The sequence below is a fragment of the Heptranchias perlo genome, chromosome 20 (assembly GCF_035084215.1).
Source record: "Heptranchias perlo isolate sHepPer1 chromosome 20, sHepPer1.hap1, whole genome shotgun sequence".
NCBI lineage: Eukaryota > Metazoa > Chordata > Chondrichthyes > Hexanchiformes > Hexanchidae > Heptranchias > Heptranchias perlo.
In genome coordinates, this window is record NC_090344.1 from 2,009,527 (window position 1) to 2,034,573 (window position 25,047).

The 25,047-nt window shown below is 43.2% G+C and overlaps 1 protein-coding gene across 1 annotated transcript in view; it reads right to left on the bottom strand.

The window, feature by feature from the left end:
• Window positions 1-3,080: 3,080 nt before the first annotated feature.
• The window catches only part of LOC137335557 (deleted in malignant brain tumors 1 protein-like), a 46,379-nt gene continuing 24,412 nt past the window's right edge, over window positions 3,081-25,047 (bottom strand). Inside the window, exons 5-17 of the mRNA XM_068000872.1 lie at window positions 23,222-23,530; window positions 20,519-20,833; window positions 16,160-16,474; window positions 15,683-16,000; window positions 15,522-15,599; window positions 15,122-15,439; window positions 14,944-14,985; window positions 12,178-12,294; window positions 7,542-7,649; window positions 6,675-6,779; window positions 4,781-4,912; window positions 4,306-4,465; window positions 3,081-3,712 (exon numbers count right to left, since the gene is read on the bottom strand). Coding sequence (XP_067856973.1) covers window positions 4,332-4,465; window positions 4,781-4,912; window positions 6,675-6,779; window positions 7,542-7,649; window positions 12,178-12,294; window positions 14,944-14,985; window positions 15,122-15,439; window positions 15,522-15,599; window positions 15,683-16,000; window positions 16,160-16,474; window positions 20,519-20,833; window positions 23,222-23,530 — 2,291 coding nt within the window. The 3' untranslated portion in view covers window positions 3,081-3,712; window positions 4,306-4,331. The remainder of the gene's footprint in view (window positions 3,713-4,305; window positions 4,466-4,780; window positions 4,913-6,674; window positions 6,780-7,541; window positions 7,650-12,177; window positions 12,295-14,943; window positions 14,986-15,121; window positions 15,440-15,521; window positions 15,600-15,682; window positions 16,001-16,159; window positions 16,475-20,518; window positions 20,834-23,221; window positions 23,531-25,047) is intronic.

Genomic DNA, 25,047 nt, shown 5'->3' on the forward strand with positions numbered 1-25,047 from the left:
GCAATTATGGCCTTTATCCAGAGGGGGCTGGAATACAGAGGGGAGGAAGTGAAGCTTCAGTTGTACAGAGTGTTCGTCAGACCCCATCTGGAGTGTTATGTTCGGTTTTATGCACCCCAACTTAGGAAAGATACATTGGCCTTGAAGGGAGTGCAACGCAGATGCACCAGAATGATACCGGGGCTAAAAGGGTTCAATTATGAGGACAGGTTACATAAACTACGCTTGCATTCCTTTGATCATAGATGATTGATGGATGATCTGATCTAGTTGTTTGAATTTTAAAGATTTGTGGTGGGAATCTCCGAATTTAGGGCCTAGGCAGCTGAGGGCACGGCTGCCAATGGTGGGGTGATGGAAATTGGGGATGAGCAAAATTGGAGGAGTGCATAAATCTTGGAGGGTTGTAGGGCTGGATGGGGTTACAGAGATAGGGAGGGGTGAGGCCTTGGTGGGATTTGAAAACAAGGATGAGAATTTTAATTTCGAGGCGTTGCTGGACCGGTAGCCAATGTAAGTCAGCGAGCACAGAGGTGTGGGAGAACGGGACTGGGTGAGAGTTAGGATACAGGCAGCAGAATTGTGGATGAGCTGAAATTTACGGAATTTGGAAGGCTGGAGGGAGGCCAGGAGAGCATTGGAATAGTCAAGTCCATAGGTAATAAAGGCAAGGATATGTGTTTGAACAGCCAATGGGCTGAGTTATGGGCGGAGACGAGTAATATTACACAGGTGGAAGTAGGCGGCCTTGGTGTTCGGGAGGACATGGAGTCAGAAGTTCAGCTCAGTTCAATCAGGACACCAAGGTCGCGAACAGCCTGATTCAGCCTCGGACACTCGCCACACTGAGGGATGGAGTTGGTGGCCAGGGAACGGAGTTTGTGTCAGGGACCTAAGACAATTACTGCTGGTAAATTGGAGCACGAAGTTACAAAGGTGCAAAGAGAGGTTGAGTGCGTGGTTTTAACTGTAGCAGATGGTGTTCAATGTGGGGAAGTGTGAAGTAGCGCACTATGGATCTGATAAAGTCAATTCGGAATAATCCTTACATGGTGAGAGACTAGAAACTGGAGGAGCAAAGGGATTTGGGTATTCAGGTAGACAAAACACGAAAGCCTAGTGCAAAGGTGCAAAAAGCAATTTTAAAAAGGCTAATGGAATGTTGGCCTTTAAGTCAAGTGGGCTGGAATACAAAGGGGAGGAAGTGATGCTTCAGTTGTTTCGAGCCTTGATCAGGCCCCTTCTGGAGAACGGTGTTCAGTTTTGGAACCAAATCTCAGGAAGAATATATTGGCTTTCGGAGGGGTTCAGTGAAAAGTGACCAAAATGATACCGCGGCTGAAAGGGTTAAATTATTTGGACAGGTTGCCAAACATCAGTTGTATTCCCTTGAGTTTTGAAAGTGGACGGGTGATCTGATTGAGGTGTTTAAACTGATAATAGGATTCGATCGAGTAGAAATGGAAAAAGGTATTTCCTTTGGTCGGGGATTCCCTAACGATAGGGCACAAACATAAAATTAGAACTAGGACATTCAGGAGTGAAATCAGGAAGCATGTTTTCACCAAAATCTAGCACTCTCTCCCAAAAAGGCAGTAGAAGTTGGGTTAACTGATATTTTCAAAACTGATATCGATAAATTTTTATGCGGTAAGGGTCTCAAAAATTATGGATCAAACGGATCCAAATCGAGTTGAGTTACAGATCAGCCATGATCCAATTAAATTGCCGAACAGACACGAAGGGCTGAAAGCCCTCCTCCTGTTTCCATGTTCCCTCTGCTGTTGAATACTGGACAGTGCAGCATTTATCCTGAAAGGGTAATGGACGCCCTCTGCTGGTGGTTAACTGCAGTATTTAACTTTGAGAATGAAATTCAAAAACATTGACTCTGAAATTCTAATCAGATTTTCCTGATTTCTCGCCATATTCCGGAACCCCCATATATAGTGTAGGGCAGCGAAACAACATTGTGGTGTTTCTGGCAACCAGTTGTTTTTCAGACTGTAGGGGAGTATACAGTGGTGTTCCCCAGGGGTCAGTATGAGGACCGGACCACTGTTATTTTAATATATATTAATGACTTGCATTTGGGTATAGAGGGCATGATTTCAAAATTTGCAGATGACTCGAAACTCGAAAATGTAGTAAACAATGTGCAGGATAGTAACAGACATCAGGAGGACATGGACAGACTGGTGAAATGAGCAGACACATGGCAGATGAAATTTAACGCAGAGAAATCTGAACTGATACATTTTTGTCGGAACAACGAGGAGAAGCAATATAAATTAAATGGTACAATTTTAAAGGGAGTACAGGAACAGAGAGACCGGGGGTGTATGAGCACAAATCTTTGAAGGTGACAGTAAAGTGGAAAAGGCTGTTAAAAACGCATAGGATCCTTGGCATTATTAATAGAGGCATAGAGTACAAAATCAAGGAAGTTATGCTAAACCTTTATAAAACCTTAATAACTTGGTTAGGCCTCAGCTGGAGTATTCTGATAAATTTTGGGCACCTCACTTTAGGACGAATGTCAAGGCCTCAGAAGGGGTTAGAGTTAGGGCTAGGGAAGAGATTTACAAGAATGCTCACAGGGATCAGAGATTTCAGTTATTTGGAGAGACTGGAGAAGCTGGGGTTGTTCTCCTTGGAACAGAGAAGGTTAAGTGGAGATTTGATAGTGGTGTTCAAAATCATGAACGGTATTGACAGAGTAATTAAGGAGAAACTGTTTCCAGTAACAGAAGGGGCGGTGACCAGAGCGCACAGATTTAAGGTGATTGGCAAAAGAACCAGAGGCGACATGAGGAATTACTTTTTTACGCAGGGAGTAATGAATGCAGTGCCTGAATGGGTGTAGAAACAGATTCAATAATAAATTTCATAAGGGAATTCAAAAGGAAAAACACATAGGGCTATGGGTAAAGAGCAGAGGAGTGGGGCTAATTGGATCGCTCTGTCAAAGAGCCGGAACCAGTACGATGGGCCGAATAGCCTCCTTCTGTGCTGTGCCACACCATGACACTATGATAACGTGTTTAATATATTCAAAGAAAAAGCGATAAAGGCAAAAATTCCAACTAAAATATTTAATACATGTATTTTATTATTGAATGCTATTTACATTGTACATCACCACTTATGTTATGAGACTGCAGCAGTCTCTGTACATCGAGTATAAGGTGGGAAAACATCTGTTGTTCCAGTTTTTGTATTGGTGGATGGACAGTTACAATAAATGGATATAAAACAGGCAGACCATTCATTGGATCTCCTGCGGGTTCTGAACCTCCTGCAATGAAGAGATATGAAAAAGTGAAGCGATCACAAAATGAAGATCCTGTAAACTCATAATTAATCAACACAACTTCTTAATCTCTATTACAGGATCCGCGTATATACAGTATTAACAGACTGAGAAATTATCCGAAATACATTCTTTCCGTTTTACATTTGTTAATTACACAGAACACATACACTTTCAGACAGAATATGGAGAAAAAACAAATCCAGTTATTTCAACACAAAGTGACATGGTGATCGATTAAAATAAAGTGATGTTTATATTGTGATGAAAAGCACATTCAGCGTCTTCACGCTGTTGGAAAAGTTAATGGACATTCTCTCAGATTTCACACAGAATATTTCGTGCCAGTCTCTGTCACGTCTCGGGACATCACATCCTGGATTTAACGTTGACTTTTTTCTGGAAGGGAAAAAACACATTGAGAGAGAGGGAAAGAGAGAAAGAGAGAGAGAGAGAGAGAACGGTGAAAACAATTCCCACCAACACACCATAGAATCAAATGTAGTCTTTCTTCACTAGTAAATACTCAGAATATTCTCTCTGATATGTCACGTCAACGAGCTGCACGAAACACATTCCCCCCTATCATACGATAGACAGAATATGGTTGGTATAAAGGGAACTTTTATTTCAATAATAACGATGCAGCTTGTTCTCTTTTATAATTATAGAATTATAAACTGTAGAAAACACATTCCCCACAATCAGAAAATATAATTAAAGACAACCTTATTAAAGGGCCTTTTATTTAAATAGTAAAGACACAGCATATTTTCTCTGATATTTTCCATTACCAACCGCAGAACACACTCGACATTATAACAGAATGGATATCACACGGGACTGGACACTCCCCCAGCACTGGGATATCAGGGATAGAAACAACTGCAGTCCTTGGTTAATATGTGCAATAATCAATATCACCCGGGACTGGACTCTCTCCTAGCACTGGGACACAAACAATTGAACAAACAATAAAACGCTGCTCTTACCGATTTGATGTAGAACTTATACTATTTTAAGCCACAATCTCACTGTCCATCGGTGGCCAAATGTCCGGGGCTGCGTCCGAGTCATGGACAACATCGTCATTTTTTCCGTGAATGAAAGGGACAGGGAAACCGGGCTCAGTGCGGGTCTGAGAGCTGTATACTGTGGGGAGAGAGAGATTATGGATTAATGATGGGATTGAAACCGGGATCAGTGCGGGTCTGAGAGCTGTATACTGTGGGGAGAGAGATTATGGATTAATGATGGGACTCAGTGCGGGTTTGAGAGCTGTATGATGTGGGGAGAGACAGATTGAGTATTAATATTATGATTGAAACTGCAGTGTATATATGTATGCTATATATTTGTGTCACCGCCGATTGGAATGGAATTCAAAACAGCGCCAATACATCAATACGTCAGTACATTCCTACAGAGGGGGCTGGTGAATTCAGGAATATCAGAGATTGAACTCACCGAGAGTGCAGAGATCACCGCCGGCTCTTGTGAGTGTGGGCGGATCATCAGGGTCACTTTCCAGCGGGAAGTGACCGCCCTGCGTGTCAATGGCTCCAGGTTCAACATCGTCATAATCGCCCGGAACCGAACCTGGGAGGAAATAGTGATTCTCACTGAAACCAAATGATAGAACTCGGAACTTAGAATTATATTATTATTAGTCAATCTCCCTGGGACTTGCAGGGAGGGACAGTGGAGCAATTGTATTTTTCAGGTGAAGTGGGGTGAGAGGGCGGGTAATTATTGGATCATGATGTGCAAAGGTAGTTTAGTCTCCGTTTAAAACTCACACATCCTCTGCTGATATGTTGAATGTACATTATAAATTCCTTTGTCCAAATTTCTAACAGAAGCTTCCAGTGTCCACCTGTCAGGCTGGAATTGCTTCTCCCGTCCAGTGAATCAACTACAGAGCCGTCACTGGTGGGACGGTGTAATTACAGTGTGACCGTTCACACCGCCAGTTTCCGCTGTAAATGTGAACATCGGAATTTGTCATCGAAGTAAATTGACAGGCCGTACGTGCAGATGTAACTTTTAAAATCTGCGATTTGAATTAGATTGAATGTCATTATAATCAGAATGCTAATGGATTCAGAGTCATTTTCTGTTTATAAAATCGACTATTATAAATCTGATAACATATTGATATAATTGAGCCTGTCGATTCAACGTGTCTGGAAGAACACTCGTTCGCGTGCTGAGAACACACTCTGTTGCAACTTTTACAACTCAACTGAAGATTGTATAATTATTTGAAATCTGCTGATTTGCTGAATTCATTTTTCACAGAACTTGAAGATGCAATTGTTCTCGTGAATTACATTAAGCCCAGTTAGGAACCGCATTCCCAAGGAAATCAATGTGACAGACCCATTTTCCCACATTCCAGGAATATCAGAGTGACGGATCCACTTCTCCCCACACTCCCAGTAATATCAGAGTGACGGATCCACTTCCCCCACACTCCCAGTAATACCAGAGTGACGGATCCACTTCCCCTGCACTCCCAGTAATATCAGAGTGACGGATCCACTTCCCCCACACTCCCAGTAATATCAGAGTGACGGATCCACTTCCCCTACACTCCCAGTAATATCAGAGTGACGGATCCACTTCCCCCATCCCAGTAATATCAGAGTGATGGATCCACTTCCCCCATCCCAGTAATATCAGAGTGACGGATCCACTTCTCCCATCCCAGTAATATCAGAGTGACGGATCCTCTTCTCCCACACTCCCAGTAATATCAGAGTGATGGATCCACTTCTCCCATCCCAGTAATATCAGAGTGACGGATCCACTTCTCCCACACTCCCAGTAATATCAGAGTGACGGATCCTCTTCTCCCACACTCCCACCCCTATTGTTTCACTGAGCGCAAACTGACCTGCACTAGAACTGATTTTGTGCTGTTACCTGTGGTCATTGACATATGGACCGAGTTTGTCTCAATTCGGTTTAAAATAATGCAGCCTCAATACGCAGACAGCGGAGACGTTAATGAGACCAAAGCGTCTGGGATTTAAACCAGAGAACGGGAGGGTCCTGTAATATCGCACTGAATCACCCACCCAACCAGCGCACACATTTCACATTCCATAGAGAAATGTGAGGAAATACATTCAACGGAATTTTTCATTCCATGATACTACTGGGTACAAACAGGATACATTTGCTTCAAATCCAAAGTATTTTTGCAATCTTTTGTAACTAAAGTCCCTCTCCAGAACCGCGGGTCATTGGCAGTGTCAATTTACTTTGAATAACTCTGATGTCTTCAGTTCTTGGTTTTCGACAGTAGAGATCATGAACACATCAAAGAGATCGTGGGAAGTGAAAATGTACCCACCCTGATCACTGGAGGAGATCCCTTCATAATCTTCTGATCCCGGATCATTGACACCCAAACTGGTGTAATATTCGATATTATTGAGGGAGTCAATGGAACTGGAAACTGTGAAACACAAAACATGGATGGTTATTGGAGAGATTGATTGGGAAACCGGAACAAATAATATCAAACCTTCAACGTCCCTGTGTTAATGTCCTGGAATTTGTTACAAGGGGAAGACCGATCACCATCTTCTCAGGAGAACTAGAGATCGACAATGAATGGACCCAGAACACCTTCACCACACGGACTGTGGTGATTCAAACAGATGGCCTACCACCACCTTCTCAGGATAACTAGGGATGGACAATGAATGCCGTCGCTACCAGTTATACCCACATCCCGTTAATGAATAAGAAACAAACTGGGCAGCCCGATAATACCGATTCTGTTACACAGAACAGAGCAGACACATTAATACAAATTATCGTCCGGTCGTCTCGATAATATCTCACATATCAGAGAAGAAACAATAATACAGAGTAAAGCCCGTTAGTAAAGAAGCTCTCAGATATCAGAACAATGGGAATCTTCCCAAAGCCAATACTGGGATCATTATACACAAGGACACAGAGACGGTCTCACTGTGTTCGGAATTCTTCACATGGGAACAATGAAAGGCCCAGAGGGAATCTTCCCAAACTCATTCCTGTTGTTACTATACACACGGACACAGAGACTCTCTCACTGTGATAACAATATCTCACATGGGAACAGTGAACAGACTGCTGATCGTTTTCAGTCAGAACAGTTACAATTAAAATGGATATTTAAGGAAAGCGGAGCCTATCCAGTAAAGATTCGTATCAAAGGAAAAGTACAGACCTGATCCACGGAGCTGAGTGGAATCCTCGCCGGGTGGAATATTCTCAATCTCTTCATAAATTGCTTGGTACAAACCAGCAGGCGAACCCCTGCCGCGAGTGACAGCACCTGTTGGAGGGAGGGCGGGGAGATTAACATTTTGTTTCATTCCACGCACATTTACCACTAATTTGTGTGCGAATAAATCCAAATCACAGAGAAGCTGGTCGTCAAGGAACAAAGGCAGGTAGTGTGGACAGGGAAGGGATTTTCGTGTGTGCATGCATGCGCACGTGGGTTTGAGTATACGTACGTGCCTGTATGAGTGTATGAATGTTTGTTATGTGTGTGTTTGAGTATCAACAAGTGTGCATTTGTATGAATGTGTGTGTATATATGTGTGAGTATGAACAAGCGTACGTATGTATGAATGTGTCTGTATATGAGTATATAAACGGATCTGTGTGTATGGGCGTGTGAGTGTATATGAACGAATGTGTGTGCATGAGTGTACATAGACGAGTGGTAGAAGTGCCTAAGGCTGGCTAGGCCAAAAACTCTGGAGTTCCCTCCCTAAACCACTCCGCCTCTCTACTTCTCTCTCTTTCTTTAGGACGCTGCTGAAAGCCTGCCTCTTTGACCAAGCTTTTGGTCCCCAGTCCTAATATCTCCTTATGTCGCTTGGTATCACATTTTGCCTGATTACGCTCCTGTGCATCGCCTTGGGACGATTTACTACCTTAAAGGTGATATTTAATTTCAAGTTCTTTTTGTTGTCCATGTGGTGTGTGTGTTTGTGTGTGTGTGTGTATATATATGTGTGTGCGTGCATGTGTGCTTGTATATATACATCTATATGTCTACGTGTTTGTAAATGTATAGCTGTTTGTATATGTATGTCTGCATGTATGTGTTCGTATATGTATATCTCTATGTACACATATGTCACTTGGAAATATGTTTGTATATGTCTATCTATACTATAAGAATTTGCGTGGTTATACGTGTCTGTATATGTAAATCTATATGTATACCTGCTTTTATATAGTAGCTGTTTGTATAGTTATATCTATCTGTACACATGTTTGTATCGGCATGCGTGCGTGTATACGTGTTTGTATGTGTATTTATGCGTGTATACGTGTTTGTGTACGTTTATTTGCGTGTATAGTTGTTTGTAAACGTGTGTGTGCATGTATACGTGCTTGTATACGTATGTGAGCGTGTATACGTGCTGTGTACGTATGTGTGTGTACACATGCTGTACACTTGTGTGCGTTTACACAAATTGTGTACGTAAACGTGCTCTATACGTATTTGGGCATGTTTACGTGTTGCATACGTATGTTTGCGTGTATACATGTTTGTATATGTATACATATGCGCATATGTATTTGTATATGTATATCTGCATGTACACGTGTTTTATATGTATATCTACATGTATACGTGTTAGTACATGTACATCTATAAGCATGCGTGTTTGTATATATATATATATATATATATATATATATATATATCACGTTGCATATAGATAAACATAGACAATCACGTGTAGATATAGATATACGTATACAAACACGTATACATGCAGATATACATATGCAAACAGATATACATATTCAAACTCGTATGCACATAGATATACATATACAGACACGTAAACATGCAGATATATATATATTTATATATATATATATATATATATATATATATGCAAAAACGTATACATATACAAACACGTATACATATAGATATACATATTCAAATAAGCATATATGCACACACATAAACAAATACGTATACAGATAGATATACATATAAAACAGATATATATATATATATATATATCTATGTGGATACGTGTTTGAATATGTATATCTGTTTGAATATGTATTTATGTTTGTATATGTATATCTGCATGCATACGTGCTTGTCAATGTGTCTGTATGCACACGTGTCTATTTATATATCTACCTGTAGACGTGTTTGTATATGTACATCTACACGTATACGTGTTTGTATCTGTATATCTGTATGCATACGTTTGTGTATTATGTATATATTTTTGTATATATATATATATATATATATATATATATATCTGCATGCATATCTGTTTGTATCTGTGTATCTATATGTACATGTGTTTGTATATGCATATCTGTTTGTATCCGTATATCTATCGGTATACATGTTTGTATACATGTGTATATATGTATGCGTTGTCGTATATGTATGTCTATATGAATGCGTGATTCTATGTGTATCTATATGTATATGTGTTTGCATATGTAGATCTGTTCGTATATGTGCATGTTTTTGTGTTTGTATATGTATGTCTGCATGTACACATGTTTGAATATGTATACGTGTTTGTATATGTGTGCATGTTTATGCATGTATACGTGTTTGTGCATGCGTGTCTGCATGTGTGCGTGTTTGTGCGTGCTTGTGCATGTATACATGTTTGTGAGTGTTTGTGCATGTATGCATCTTTGTGCGTCTATATGTGCATATGTGCGTGTCTGTGTGTGTTTGTGCATGTATGCATGTTTGTGCTTGTATATCTGCATATGTGCATGTTTGTGCGTGTTTGTGCATGAATACATGTTTCTGCATGCACGTCTGCATGCATGCTTTTGTGCACGTGTTTATGTATGTATATCTATCTGAATGCATGCACGGGTACGCAGACGTGTGTCTGTCTCTCTCTCTTTCTCTGTTCGTCTATATCTCTCTCTGCGTCTCTCTCCATATATATATATATATATATATGTCTATGTGTGTGCGAATGCCGACGTGTGTGCGCATGCCCCCATGTGCGCATGCCCCCGTGTACACGTGTGTGTGGACAGTATCAGTATGGAGGACCGACTAAGGAGGTCATGGTTTCTTGGCCTGTTCAGTCAGTATGAGAAGTGACTTGCTGTGAACAGAGAGCAGGAGTGTGTTGGGTGGGTGAGATGTGAGTGGAATAGTTGTGCTGGGATGTAGAATAATCACTGGCGAAAGCAGAAAGTCACCTCTCAAAATGACGGACAGAAGCTGGTCAGAGATTTCAAGATTGGACTTCCGGACCCCAGAAATTGAAGGGGTGGAACGGATACCCAATGGATCAGGGAAGAATAATAGTCAAATAAATAACTGAAAGCACAGCCCAAAACAGTTCAATTAAACTTTCTGTTCCATTGTTGCAACAAGTAAATTTTTCTGGAATCTCATTTACCGGCTGACATCCTGGGACGGTGAATGTGGACACTTAAGGGAAGGTCGTGCCTGACTAACTTGATTGAATTTTTTGAGGTGGTAACAAGGAGGGTCGATGATGGTAGCACGTTTGATGTAGTCTACATGGATTTTAGCAAGGCTTTTGACAAGGTCCCAAATGGCAGACTGTTCAAAAAAGTAAAAGCCCATGGGATCCAAGGGAAAGTGGCAAATTGGATTCAAAATTGGCTCAGTGGCAGGAAGCAAAGGGTAATGGTCGACGGGTGTTTTTTTGACTGAAAGTCTGTTTTTAGTGAGGTTCCGCAGGGCTCAGTACTGGGACCATGTTTTTTGTGTTAAATATTAATCATTTACATTTAAATGTAGGGGGGCATGATAAAGAACTTTGCAGCTGATACAAAAAATGGCCATGATATTGAGGAGGAACGCTGTAGACTGCAGGAAGATATCAATGGTCTCGTCAGGTGGGCAGAAAAGTGGCAAATGGATTCAATCCGGAGAAGTGTGAGGCAATGCACTTGTGGAGGGCAAACAAGGCAAGGGAATACACAATAAATGGGGGGATACTGAGGTGTAGAGGTAGATTGGGACCTTGGAACCTTGGAGTGCATGTCCACAGATCCCTGAAGGTAGCACGACTGGTAGACAAGGTGGTTAAGACGGCTTACGGAATATTTTCCTTTATTAGTCGCGGCATAGAATATAAGAGCAGGGAGGTTATGCTGAAACTGTATAAAACACGAGTTCGGCCACAGCTGAGTACTGCGTACAGTTCTGGTTACCACATTACAGGAAATATGCGATTGCAATAGAGAGGGTGCAGAGGAGATTTAAAAGAATGTTGCCAGGAGTGGAGAATTTTAGCTAAGAGGCAAGATTGGATCGGCTGGGGTTTTTTTTGGAACAGAGGAGGCTGAGGGGTGATTTAATTGAAGTGTATCCAATTATGAGTGACCTAGATAGAGTGGACAGGAAGGACCTATTTTCCCAGCAGAGAGGTCAATAACCAGGGGGCATAGATTTAACGCAATTCGTAGAAGGATTAGAGGGGATTTAAAAAGTACTTGGATATGCAATTGAAATGCTGTAACCTACAATGCTATGGACCAAGTGCTGGAAAGTGAGATTAGGCTGGGTAGCTCTATTTCGACCGGCACAGATACGATGGGTCGAATGGCCTCATTCTGTGCCGTAAATTTTCCATGTTTCTATCTTTCAAATAATTCACCGTTTAAATGTCATATTTTACTAATTCGGGCAGCACATTGAACGGAACAAATCGCCAAAAGCGGATTAAGATTTCTTTCTGACAATACCACGTGAGACTCTCTCTATGGAAAAGTACAATGTACTGGAGTCCCGCCAGGATATGAAACAATATCCGAGATCCAGTGTTAGTTCAGCGGGAGGATTTGAGCCTTACCTCTTCTTGTTGACTTTCTCTGTATTATCACCATCAGTGCGATCAACTCACAGATTAGAAGGACTCCAAGGGTTATGCAGCCGACAACAGGGATGGATGTGCCTTTACCTCCCTGTCCTTAATCATAAGATTACAGAAAGATGTATTACAGCCACAGTCCGCGTTGTGTATTAAAAAGTTTACAATAAATGTTTATTAATTGAATGCACTGCTCATGCGCAATGAGTCGCGCTAAACATTCCCCAATAACTATGGTGCACATTGTACCAGAGAAAAGTATGAGCGGGTCAGAATTATAGAGACCGAGTCCCAGCCCCGCCTCCCATGTACCTGCTGAGTACAGGACAGTTCAAGTATAGTCAGAGACCGGGGATTAACGGGCTTTAAACCGATCTCTTTCAAATACTCGGGAAGGAAAAAGCGTTCCAGTCATTTTGAAGCTAGTCACATGAACTTCAGAAATGATCAAAAGTAACAATAAAGTGTTATTATTAATAAGAATGAGAATAATAATAAGTATAGGAGCATGGAAACATTCGGAACAGGACTACACCATTCAGCCCCTCGAGCCTACTCAGCCATTCAATAAGATCATAGGTGACCTGTACCTCAACTCCAGTTACCGTATATGCTCCACATCCCTTGCTACCCTTAACCAACAGAAATCTATCTATCTCAGGATTGAAAGCTCCAAGTAACCTTGCAACCATCGCATTTTGAGGGATAGAATTCCAGATATTTGCGACAATTTGTGTGAAAAAAGTGCTTCCTGATTTCGCTCCTGAATGACCTCGACCTAATTTTAAGATTATGTCCCCTTGTTCTTGATTCCACCATCAAACAAAATAGTTTCTCCCTATCTACCCTATCAATTCCTTTCAACATTTGAAACACCTCGATCAGATCACACTTCAATCTTCTATGCTGAAGGGAATACAAGCCGAGTCCATGCAACATGTCCTCATAATTTAACCCTCTCAGCTCCGGAATTAATCTGGTGAATCTGCGCCAGACTCCAAGGTCAATATATTCTTTTTGAGTTGTGGTGTCCAAATCTGAACACAGTATCCCAGATGCGTTCTGACGAAGTTTATATACAACTGAAGCTTAACTTGTTCCGCTCTGTATTTGAGACACATTGAGAATTAGGCCAATTACTTTTTGTACCTGTCCGCTGGCATTTAATGTTTTGTCTACCATTTAGAAAATGCTCCGATTTATCTTTCTTGGGCCCAAAGTGGATGACCTCATGCTTGCCCACACTAAACTCTATTTTCTATAGTTCTGCACACTCATTTAACCTATCTATGTTCCTTTGCAACTTCCCGCTCCCACAATTTACTGTCCCGATTAATTGGGTGTCATCTGCAAACTTGGATATACAACTCTCTGTTCCGTCATCCAAGTCATTAATACACATGGTGAAAGTTTGAGGCCCCAGAACATATCCCTGGGGAGCACCGCTTGTCACATTCCATCAATCAGATTATGACCCTTTAACCCCACTCCCTGTCTTCTTCCTCCCAACCAATTTCCAACCCAAGTCTAAACGCTACCTGCAATTCCGTGCATTCTCATTTTCCCTACGAGTCTCTTGTGTGAAACTTATCTGATGCCTTCTGGGAGTGCACTAGAGGACATCCATAGTGTCCATAAGAGCCAGACGAGGGCCAGGCAATGGCCATCTCCAACAAGAGAGAGTCCAATCACCACTTCTTTACATTCAACAGCATTACCATCGCTGAATTACCCACCATCAACGTCCTGGGGTTCACCATTGACCAGAAATTAACTGGAGCAGCCACGTAAATAATGTGGGTACAAGAGTAGGTCAGAAGCTGGGTATTCTGCGGCAAGTGACTCACCTCCTGACTCCACAAATCCTTTCCGCCATTTAAAAGGCACAAGTCAAGAGTGTGATGGAATAACCTCCACTTGCCTGGATGAGTGCAGCTCCAATTACACTTAAGAATCTCGACACAACCCAGGACAACGCAGCCCGTTTGATTGGCACTTCATCCACTATCTTCACTCCCTCCACCATCGGCACACAGTGGATGCAGTGTGTACCATCCACAGGATGCACTGCAGCAACTCGCCAAGGCTTCTTCGATACCACCTCCCAAACCAACGACCTCTACCCCCTAGAAAGACAAGGGCTGCAGGCACATGGGAACAACACAACCTGCAAGTTCCCCTCCAAGTCAAACACCATCCTGACATGGAAATATATTGTAGTTCCTTCATCGTCGCTGGGTCCAAATCCTGGAACTCCCTACCTAACAGTGCCGTGGGAGAACCTTCACCTCACGGATTGCAGCGGTTCAAGGAGTCCGCTCGCCACCAACTTATCAAGGGCCATGAGAGATGGGAAATAAATGCTGGCCTTGCCAGCGATGCCCACATCCCATGAATGAATAAAAAAAAACGCTCCATTACCCACCTTATTAGTGACCTCCTCTAAAATCAGCTAGAATATTCAGACATGACTTACCCTGAACAAAGCCAAGCTGAATCCCCCTGAACAGCTCATATTTGTTCAAGTCACTCTATGCTTAATACACATTCTAGTCTGCACAACTGACGTTAAACTGTAGACTTGTTTTTTTCTCTCCCACCCTTCTTAAACAATGGAGTAATATTAGGAAATGTCTAATCTAACGGCACAATTCCTGAATCAAGAATGATATTGGTGACCATAATAGTAATAATACAGTAAAATAAAATATTAATGCGAATGCTAAAACTGATACTCGTGATAAATACCTGCAGATGTGGACGGAGAAGCAGTAGGGGGCAAATCGGGCCCTGTGGAATATATTGTACAAACAAGACATGAACTTAAAATATTAGGAATTTTACATTGAAGATAAAAGTTGTTCCTAATTTACGAAATCAATGAGTCATTTTCACAAAACGAGGAAAATCCGGCTGCGAACCTTACCGGAACAAATCACACTGGCATCTTCCTTGTGATCACAGTCATGTTGACCTGGCGGTGAGGAACGACAGTCGGACAGAAAGGATTCACTTCCAGTGCACTTCACATCATCCAGCCAGATAACACCGTCACCACGGGCAAATGCGGCCCCTCCTGCGGCCCGTAGAGCGGGGCCGCAGCGCAGCTGTCTGCAGACAACATTGGCATCGGCGATATCCCAGGAGTCATCACACACCGTGCCCCAGCCGTTATTGGACAATATCTCCACTCTCCCGGAGCAGTTGGTGTTACCGCCAACCAGCCTCACAGGTTGTCCCAGGTCTGGCAAAGAGAATAATGTCATATTTATTTGGTAAATGCCAAGAATACAAGTCAGATATTTGGTATGAAGAGCAGGAAGCACCTGGTAAATGTCCATCTTTAGAACCAGAGTCTCGAACGCAGATACTTGAACTGTTGGATCTCTCCGGCAATTTGGCATCTGTTGAGAAGAGAAACATGCTGACGGTATTAGACACCAATGTTTGAAATGACGCCCGCGCATTGAGAGGTTCGTTGTGTTACCTGAACAAACAACACCTGCATCCTCCCTGTGATTACAGTTGTGTTCACCCCACGGGTCAGACTGACACTGCCAAAGGAACGACTCGTGTGATTTACACTCCATCTCATCGAGCCAAATGGGCCCGGATCCCTCTCCGAATAACCGAGTGTTATACTGAACAGATGTGATAGGGCCGCACTGTAACTGTTTGCAGATCACTTCTGCATCCTTTGGGTCCAGATTTTCCGAGCACACTGTTCCCCAGGTCCCATTGTAGAACACTTCCACTCTCCCCTCACAGCGATGCTCTCCATTCACCAGCCGCATCTCTTTGTGCTCTGTCAATGAAACATAAAATAACTCGTTGTGTGTTCACACTGCCCACCACATGTTTTACCGGTTGTTTTCTCTGGTTGTCGGTAATTATTTCAGAAATCTCCCGATTGAGGCTTCACGTATAACACTGCAGAAAATGAGCAGATTGAAAGCGCCCTTACCTGAACACACCACACTCACGTCTTCTTTATGAGCACAGTCGTGTTGACCCCACGGTGCTGAGTGACAGTCCCAGAGAAACGATTCCTTACCCGAACAGTTCAGTTCATCCAACCAAACTAGGCCTGGGCCTTGTCCACACGAAGCAGGAAGTGCCGCCTCCAACGCATTTCCACAACCCAGCTGTCTGCAAACCACGTCAGCGTCGGCCAAATCCCAGGAATCATCACAAACTGAGCCCCAGGTCCCATTGTAATAAACCTCCACTCGCCCAGCACATGGACTTCCACCGTCAGACAATCTTATCTGCATGTGTTCTGTTGGACAATACGGGAGCATTGTACATATTAATCTTATCACTCAATCGAACCACTGCTTCTTCAGCGAAGAAAAAAATTCTGATGGATTTTAATGCCCTTTGATAGGTAAATGAAGGAATACCCCAGAACATCTGCCTATGCTTACATACTGCATAATGCAACTTACACCAGTACAACCCCAAGGCATCTGTCTCCACCAAAATACCGCATAATGGAAGATACAGCAGTACGAACCAAAACATCTGCCTACATTTGCATACTGCAATTCACACCAGCAGAACCCAAAATAGCTATCTACAATTATATACTGCACGATGCAACCAACACCAGTACAACACCGGAACATCTGCCTGTACTTCGATACTGCATAATATAATTAACATCAGCACAATCCGAGAACACCGGTCTACACTTACAAACTGTATAATGCAACATGCACCCGTACAACCCCAGAACAGCTGTGTACACTTGCATACTTGATAATTGAACTTAAACCATATAATCCCCAAACATCTGTCATCCTTTATTACTTCATAAGAACACTTACACCAGTACAACATCAGAACATCTGTGTGCACTTACTTACGGCATAATGGACTTACACTCGTACAACCCCACAACATCTCACTGCACCTATATACGACATACTTGAACTCACCAGTACAGCCCCAGAACATCTGTCTGCGCCTACATACTGTATAATGGAACATATTTGCAACTTCGGCATTGCATTTGACCCCTGGGCTCAGCTTCCAATCACATATGCTCTCTGTCAAAAAGATCACCTCTGCAACATCGCACACCTCCGCTCCTGCCTCAGCCTGTCTGCTGCTGAAACGCTCATCAATGCCTTTGCTGGCTCCAGTACCGAATATTCCAACGCTGTCCCGGCCAGGCCTTCCATATTCCACCTTGGATAACCTTCATCTCATCCAAAGCACTGCTGCCCATACCTTAACCCGCACCAAGTCCCACTCACCAACAGCCCTGTTCTCACTGGCCTACACTGGTTTCTGGTAAATACCTCCTGTGTTATATTCTCATCCTCATACTATCAAAATATGGCACAGCACAGAACGAGGCCGTTCGGCTCATCGAGCCTGTTCCGACTCTTTGAAAGAACTATCCAATTAGTCCCGTGCCCCTGCTCTTTCACCATAGGACTGTAATTTTTTCCCTTCAAGTATTTATCCAATTCCCTTTTGAAAGTTACTGTTGAATCTGATTCCACCACCCTTTCAGGCAGTGCATTTCAAATCATTACAACTCACTGAATTAAAAAAATGTCTCCTCACGTCGTCTCTATTTCCTTTGCAAATCACGTTAAATCTGTATCGTCTGGTTACCGACCCTTCTGCCACTGGAATCAGTTTCTCCTTATTTATTCTATTAAAATCGTTCATATCTTGAACACCTCCATCAAATCTCCTCTTAACCTTCTCTGTTCCAAGGAGAGCAACCCCAGCTTCTCCAATCTCTCCACATAACTGAACTCACTCATTCCTGATACGATTCTGGTAAATCTCTCCTCAACACTCTCTCTAATGCCTTAACATTATTTCTAAAGTGTGGTAATCAGTGTTTTATAAAGGTTTAGCATAAATTCCTTGCTTTTGTCTTCTATACCTCCATTATAAAGCTAACAATCCCATATACTTTTAAAACGGTCTTCTCAACTTGTATACGTGCACACCCAGGTCTCTCTGTTCCTGCGCCCCCTTTAAAATTGCACTATTTAATTTATAGTGCTCGTTCTTCCTACCAAAATATATCACTTCACTCTTCATTGCATTAAATTCCATCCGCCATGTGTCTGCCCATTTCACCAGTCTGCCTTTGTTCTCTTGAAGCCTGTTCCTAACCTTCACGTTGTATGCTACATTTCCGAGTTTCTTGTCATCTGCAAACTTTGAGATTATACCATTCACACCCAAATCCAGGTCATTAATATATATCAAAAAGAGCAGTGGTCCTAATACTGACCCGGGGTAACCCCACTGTGTACTTCCCTTCAATGTGAGAAACAACTGTTCACTCACTGCACTCTGCTTTCCGTCCCTGAGCCAATTTGGATCCACGCTGTCACTGTCCCTTTAATTTCTTGGGCTTAAACCGCTCCATGACCTCGTCCCTCCCTATGTCTACAACCTAATCCAGCCCTGAAACATTTAGAGACAGAGAAACATAGAAAAAATTACGGCACAGAAGGAGGCCATTCGGCCAACCGTGTCTGTGCCAGTCCAAAAGGAGCTGCTTTCCAGCACTTGGTCCGTAAGCCTTGTAGGTTACTGCACTTCAAGTGCATATCCAAGTACTTTTTAAATGTGATAAGGGTTTCTGCCTCTATCACCCTTTCAGTTAGTGAGTTCCGGACCCCCACCACCCACTGGGTAAAAGAGGTTTTTCTCAGCTCCCCCCTAATCCTTACACCAATTACTTCAAATCTAAGCCCCTTGGTTATTGAAATCTCTGCTAAGGGAAAAGGGTCCTTCCTGTCCGCTCTATCTATGCCCCTCATAATTTCACTCTCTCGCTCATCTCTCTCTCTCTTTCTCACACCATCTCGCTCATCTTTCTCTCTCTCGCACATCATCTCCGTCAACTCTCTCTCTCACACACACACCATCTCGCTCATCTCTCTCTCGCTCTCACACACCATCTCGCTCATCACTCTCTCTCTCTCTCTCACACACCATCTCGCTTATCTCTCTCCCTCTCACACACACCATCTCGCTCATCTCTCTCTCTCTCTCACACACACACACCATCTCGCTCATCACTCTCTCTCTCTCACACACACCATCTCGCTCATCAGTGTCTCTCTCTCACACACACCATCTCGCTCATCTCTCTCTCTCTCACACAATCACCCTCCCTCCCTCTCTCTCTCACACCATCACCCTCCCTCCCTCTCTCTCTCACACCAGCATCCTCCCTCTCTCTATCACACCATCACCCTCCCTCTCTCTATCACACCGCCACCCTTCCTCTCACAACATCACTCAACTAAATGACCCCTCAGCATATTCTGTTCAAGTGAAAACAATCCCAGCTTATCCTTACTTTCCTCACAGTTAAAATTCTCCAGTCCTGGCACCCTCTTCGTAAATCTCCTCTGTACCTTCTGTAGTACAGTCACATCTTTCCTGTAATTTGGTGACCAGAGGTGTACGCAGTCCTCAAGCTGTGGCCTAACTAATGTTTTATGCAGTTCTAGGAGAACTTCCCTGCTCTTATATTCCATGCCTCAGCTAATAAAGGAAAGTATCCCCTATGCCTTATTAACCACCTTATCTACCTGTCCTGCTACCTTCAGGGATCTGTGGACAGGCACTCCAAAGTCCCTTTATTCTTCTTTACCTCTTAGTATCCGCCCATTTATCGTGTATTCTCTTGCCTTGTTTGCCCTACCCAAATGCATTACCTCACACCTCTCCAGATTTGCCACTTTTCTGCCCACCTGAACAGTCCATTTATATCTGCCTGCAGCCTACAGCTTTCCTCGTCCTATCAACCAAACGGCCAATTTTTGTATCATCTGCAAACTTCTTAATCATGCCCATTATATGTTAGTCTAAATCATTATTATATACCACAAAAAGCAAGGGACTTAGTACTGAGCCATGCGGACTCCACTGGAAACAGATATCAAATCACAAATACACCTGTCGACCTTTACCATTCGCTTCCCTCCACTGAGCCAATTTTGTATCCAATTTGCCACTTTCCCTTAGGTCAGATGAGCTTTTACTTTTAGCACTAATCTGCCATGTGGGACCTTGTCAAAAGCCTTGCTAAAATCCATGTAGACTACATCAAACGCACTAGCCTCATCGACCTTCCTTTTTACCTCCTCTGCATCCCTTCAACTCTGGACCCTTTTGCATCTCCCACGCCCTTACTCCCACCATTGATGACTGTGGTTTGAGCTGTCTATGCCCCTCCGCCGGTCCACCTCTTTCTCTCCACCGATATTACCACTTTCCTCAGCAGATTAGACCTTCCCCTTTCTGGTTCTGTAAATGTGAACCATTCACTCACCTGAACAAAGCACGCCTACATCCTCGCTGTCAGTCAGACTCTGATTGAATGTGAATGAGCTGCAGTCTCGGAGCTGCGACTCGTGTCCCTCACACTGGACATCATTCACCCACACGGGCCCTTCATCCTCTCCGTACTTTGAAGATTTATAAGCGGATATCGCATTGCCGCAGCCCAGCTGTCTGCAGACCACATTGGCATCATTTAAATCCCAGAGATTATCCCGCACTCGCCCCCAGCTGCCGTTGGAGTAAATCTCCACTCGCCCGTCACAGCGGTTTCTCCCATTTGTCAGTCTCGACGGCCAACCTTCATCTGGAGAAGAATAAATTAATAACAGCGAATAACCTGAAACTCCCAATTCGACAGGCGGGTTGCGAGCACATCCTTTCTGCCGTCTCCTGATCTCGGTGAAGAGAATCTAGAGAAATACAGAGCAGATACCAGCCGCTACTCCAGAGATTGGAAGATAAATCAGAGGGCGACCGGCCCAGGCCGGCGGTGGTTGAAGTGCTGCGATCGATGGCAGGAGCTCGGTCAGAAAATGACTCCTGGCCACTCGCAATTTGCCTCATCCAATATATTGAGGCCGGGTTCAGACAGTGCTCACATGGTCATAATAGCTATTAACTGCCCTCAGGTTCCCTTTTAAAGGGAGCGGGTTCCGAGTTAGTGATAGGATTTCATCCTTCGACATTGAGGCCAGTATAAAGGCCCTTTTAAAAATGGATTACGGTGCCAGGGGGCAGAGCTGCCACAATCAGGCCCTCACCAAATGAGGAGAATCGGTGGCGGGTGATTGCCAGGACTAATGTTTGATGACAGCGATACTATATTACAGGAAGTAGATACACAATCCAGACACAGGTAAATGGATGATTGTTAGTTTCAGCGCTGCCTGGATCACTACTCTGTAAAAATTCATGGCCCTGTTTGATTTGGAGCATAACAGGTGCATTGTGTAAATCCGTCACTTGGTCACTGGTGTATTTCTGACCGAGATCCCCAATGACCAGAAAGACACGAATTTCACCGGGTCAGTTGCACAAGTTCCTCCCAGCCACATTTTTACAATTTCAACGGTAATTTCAACTAAGCTGCAAAACAATTTTACTCTCGCATCGCCGGACATTAATCTGTTCAAACAATAGGAACCTGCAAACTAATTATTGATTTTAGCAACGTACTGAAGTCAATTATCCGAAATGACGGGCTGTAATAAACATAAAGCTCCTGACACTAGAAGAGTGATCGTGAACCAAAGGAGAGAACGAAAGGATCGATTCACTCAACATTACATTGTTCTCTATATAACACATACTGAAACGTGCAGACCAGGTATAAACTCATCTGGAAACATTTATCTGCTGCCGAATTAACGCCGAGAGTTTCCAGGATAAAGCACATCTCATCTTTGCGATGAATTTTATGTTGATTGATTCATTTAAGTCGGTAACATTTATAACGGTTTAAAATACGACAACAGGATTTCTGTGCTATAGCAACGTGAGCCTGTTTTGTAGGACTTTGTACAGGATTATATAAAATTTTTCAGCACAGAAACAAGTCATTCGGTTGCCCGGATCTATGCCGATGTTTTTGTTCCACACGAGCCCCCATTCCCTCTCCTTCCTTCACGTCACTCTATGAACATATCCTTCTATTCCTTTCTCCCTCGTTTACTTATCTAGCTTCCCATTAAATGCATCGGTGCTTTTCGCCTCAACCACTCCTTGTGGTAGCGATTTCCACATTCTAACCATTCTCTGGGTAAAGACGTTTCTCCCGAATTCCCTATTTGATTTATTAGTGACTATCTTATATTTATGGCCCCTAGTTTTATATTCCCCACAAGTGGAAACAACTCCTCCTCCTCTACCCTATCGAACCGCTTCATAATTTTGAAAACCTCTATCAGGTCACCTCTCAATCTTCTCTCGGGAAAAGAGCCCCAGCCTGTTCAGTCTTTCCTGATAGTTGTACACGTTCAGTTCCGGTATCATCCTTGTGAATCTTATTTGCACTTTGTCCAGTGCTTCTATAGCCTTTTTGCAACATTGAGACCAGAACTGTGCGCAGGACTACAAGTATGGCCTAATCAAGGTCACGTTTAAGGTTCACATAACTTCTCTGCTTTCGAATTCTGTTCCTCTGGAAATGAAATCCAGCACTTTGTTTGCACTTTTTATGGTTTTGTTGCCCAGCGTTGCTTCTTTTAATGATTTGTGAATCTGTGCCCACAGTCCCCTTATTACCGCTGCGCCATTTAGACTGTTATTTTCCAAGCAGTACGGTGGCCTACTTATTCGACCAAACCTGAACCACCTCACACTTATCGATATTGAAATTAAATGGACAATTAAACATTCTGCAATTTTGTTGTATTCTTCCTCAGTATGAACTGCCCCCCCCTAAATTTGGTGTCATCCGTAGTGGATTCACATGTATAGATTAAACAGTAAGTTGAGCCATTTATTAATGAAATATGTGCTGGACTGAAACCCTTTGGTCTGATGTAGTTTAATAATGAACCAATCTACTGATCAACCATCGGGGACACGTCCATTGCTGAATGAAAACATGAGATCTTCATCAGTAAAACTGGTGGATCAGTGAATGGTAGAAATAGATTCACTGATGAGAGACTCTACTCGAGGGAAGAACAGTTGGTTTATGTCAGTTCAATAGACAGTGAGGACTCACCCGAGCAGATGACACCGGCGTCAAGTGAGCATTTAAACTGTTCCCAGGATGAAACCGGACAATCCCACAATCGGGACTCGTTCCCTCTGCACTTGTAGTTCTCCTTCCACACTGGGCCGTTTCCCTCCCCAAAGTGAGCTCCTCCCCGGGTTGCGATTACTGCCCCGCACTGAAGGTGTTCACAGACCACACTGGCGTCTTCTAAACCAAAGTAAATATCACAAACCGTCCCCCACTGGTCTCCGTGTAGCACTTCAACCCGGCCGGAGCATCGGCTCTCCCCACCAACCAGTCGTGGGCCATGGTTTCCTGTTTTGGAAACAAATACAGATCGAAATAAATCCTAAATCACACTCAGTATAAAAACAGATGTTTAAGGTGGTAGATGTGCTGGCGATCCAGCAGGCTGATTTTTCCTGGATGGTGTCGAAATTGTTGAGTGTTGTTGCAGCTGCACCCATTTTAGGCAAATAGAGAGTAATTTATCTCACTCCTGACTTGTGCCTTGTAGATGGTGGAGAGGCTTTGGGAGTCAGGACGTGAGTCACTCGCCACAGAATACACAGCCTCTGACCTGCTGTCGTAGCCACGGCATTTATGCGGCTGGTCCAGTTCATTTTCTGGTCAGTGGCGAACTCTTGGATATTGAAGGTAGGTGAGTCAGCGATGGTAATGCCATTAAATGTCAAGAGGAGGTGGTTACACTTCCTCATGTTGGAGATGGTTATTACCTGTCACTTGTGTGGCGCGAATATTACTTGCTACCGATCCGCCCCCAAATCTGTGTGATATCCAGGTCTTGCTGCAAGCGGGTAGGGACTGCTTCATTAACCGAGGAATTGCGAATGGAGCTGAACACTGTGCAATCATCAGAAAATAACTGACATACACCAACTGTTCTTCCCTCGAGTAGAGTCTCTCATCAGTGAATCTATTTCTACCATTCACTGCTGACCTTATGATGGAGGGAAGATTATCGATGAAGCAGCTGAATATAGTCGGTCCTAGGACTGAAATTAGGAAGCACTTTTTAGAAAGGATAGTGAAAATCTGGAACTTTCCCCATCCGCTCCCAAAGAAAAAGGTTGTGGATGTTTGGTCAATCGAAATTTTGAAGGCTGAGCTCGATAGATTTTTGTTCGTTAATGGCATCAAGGAATACGGTTAAAAGGCGGGAAGATGGAGTTGAGGTACAGATCAGCCACGATCTAATTGAATGACCGAACTGGCTGGAGAGGCGGAATCCCCTATTCCTGCTCATATTTTCTATCGTATCATCTGAGGACAGTAAAATGCACAAATTCTGTAATATAACTCCCCAATCTCCTCCCTCTGGCCTGATTGTACTGACCCGTGCTGGAGTACAGCCGCCCTCTGATACCCCACCATTCAGTAAGTCTGACCCTGGACAGGGAGGGTCGGAAGGCTATTGCAGTGTGGAACAGTCAGATCCTACACACACACACAATTATATTCATAAGTGACTGGAAGCAGGAGCCCTGGCTTAGTCCCCCCTTGCTGGTGTGTGGGACTCTGAGGACAACTGCAGCCCCCAGACAGCGACCCTATAATTCCGTTGGATAAATGCTCCCTAATAATATTTATTAGTGATATTCACAGCCATGTTCAAAGAAACCTTACATTTTACCCTCAGAAATTCACTTCAATATTCTATCCGTGTACAATTGGTGTGGTCTGACGTTCAGACCAAAGTATCTGATTAGGTCAGTGCGGACATCGTGAAGTTAATATTCGATTTTTGTGGTCAATGGTCAGTTAATGAGATCAGTTAATGAGATCAGTTATCAGTGCCGTGTTAATGCGTT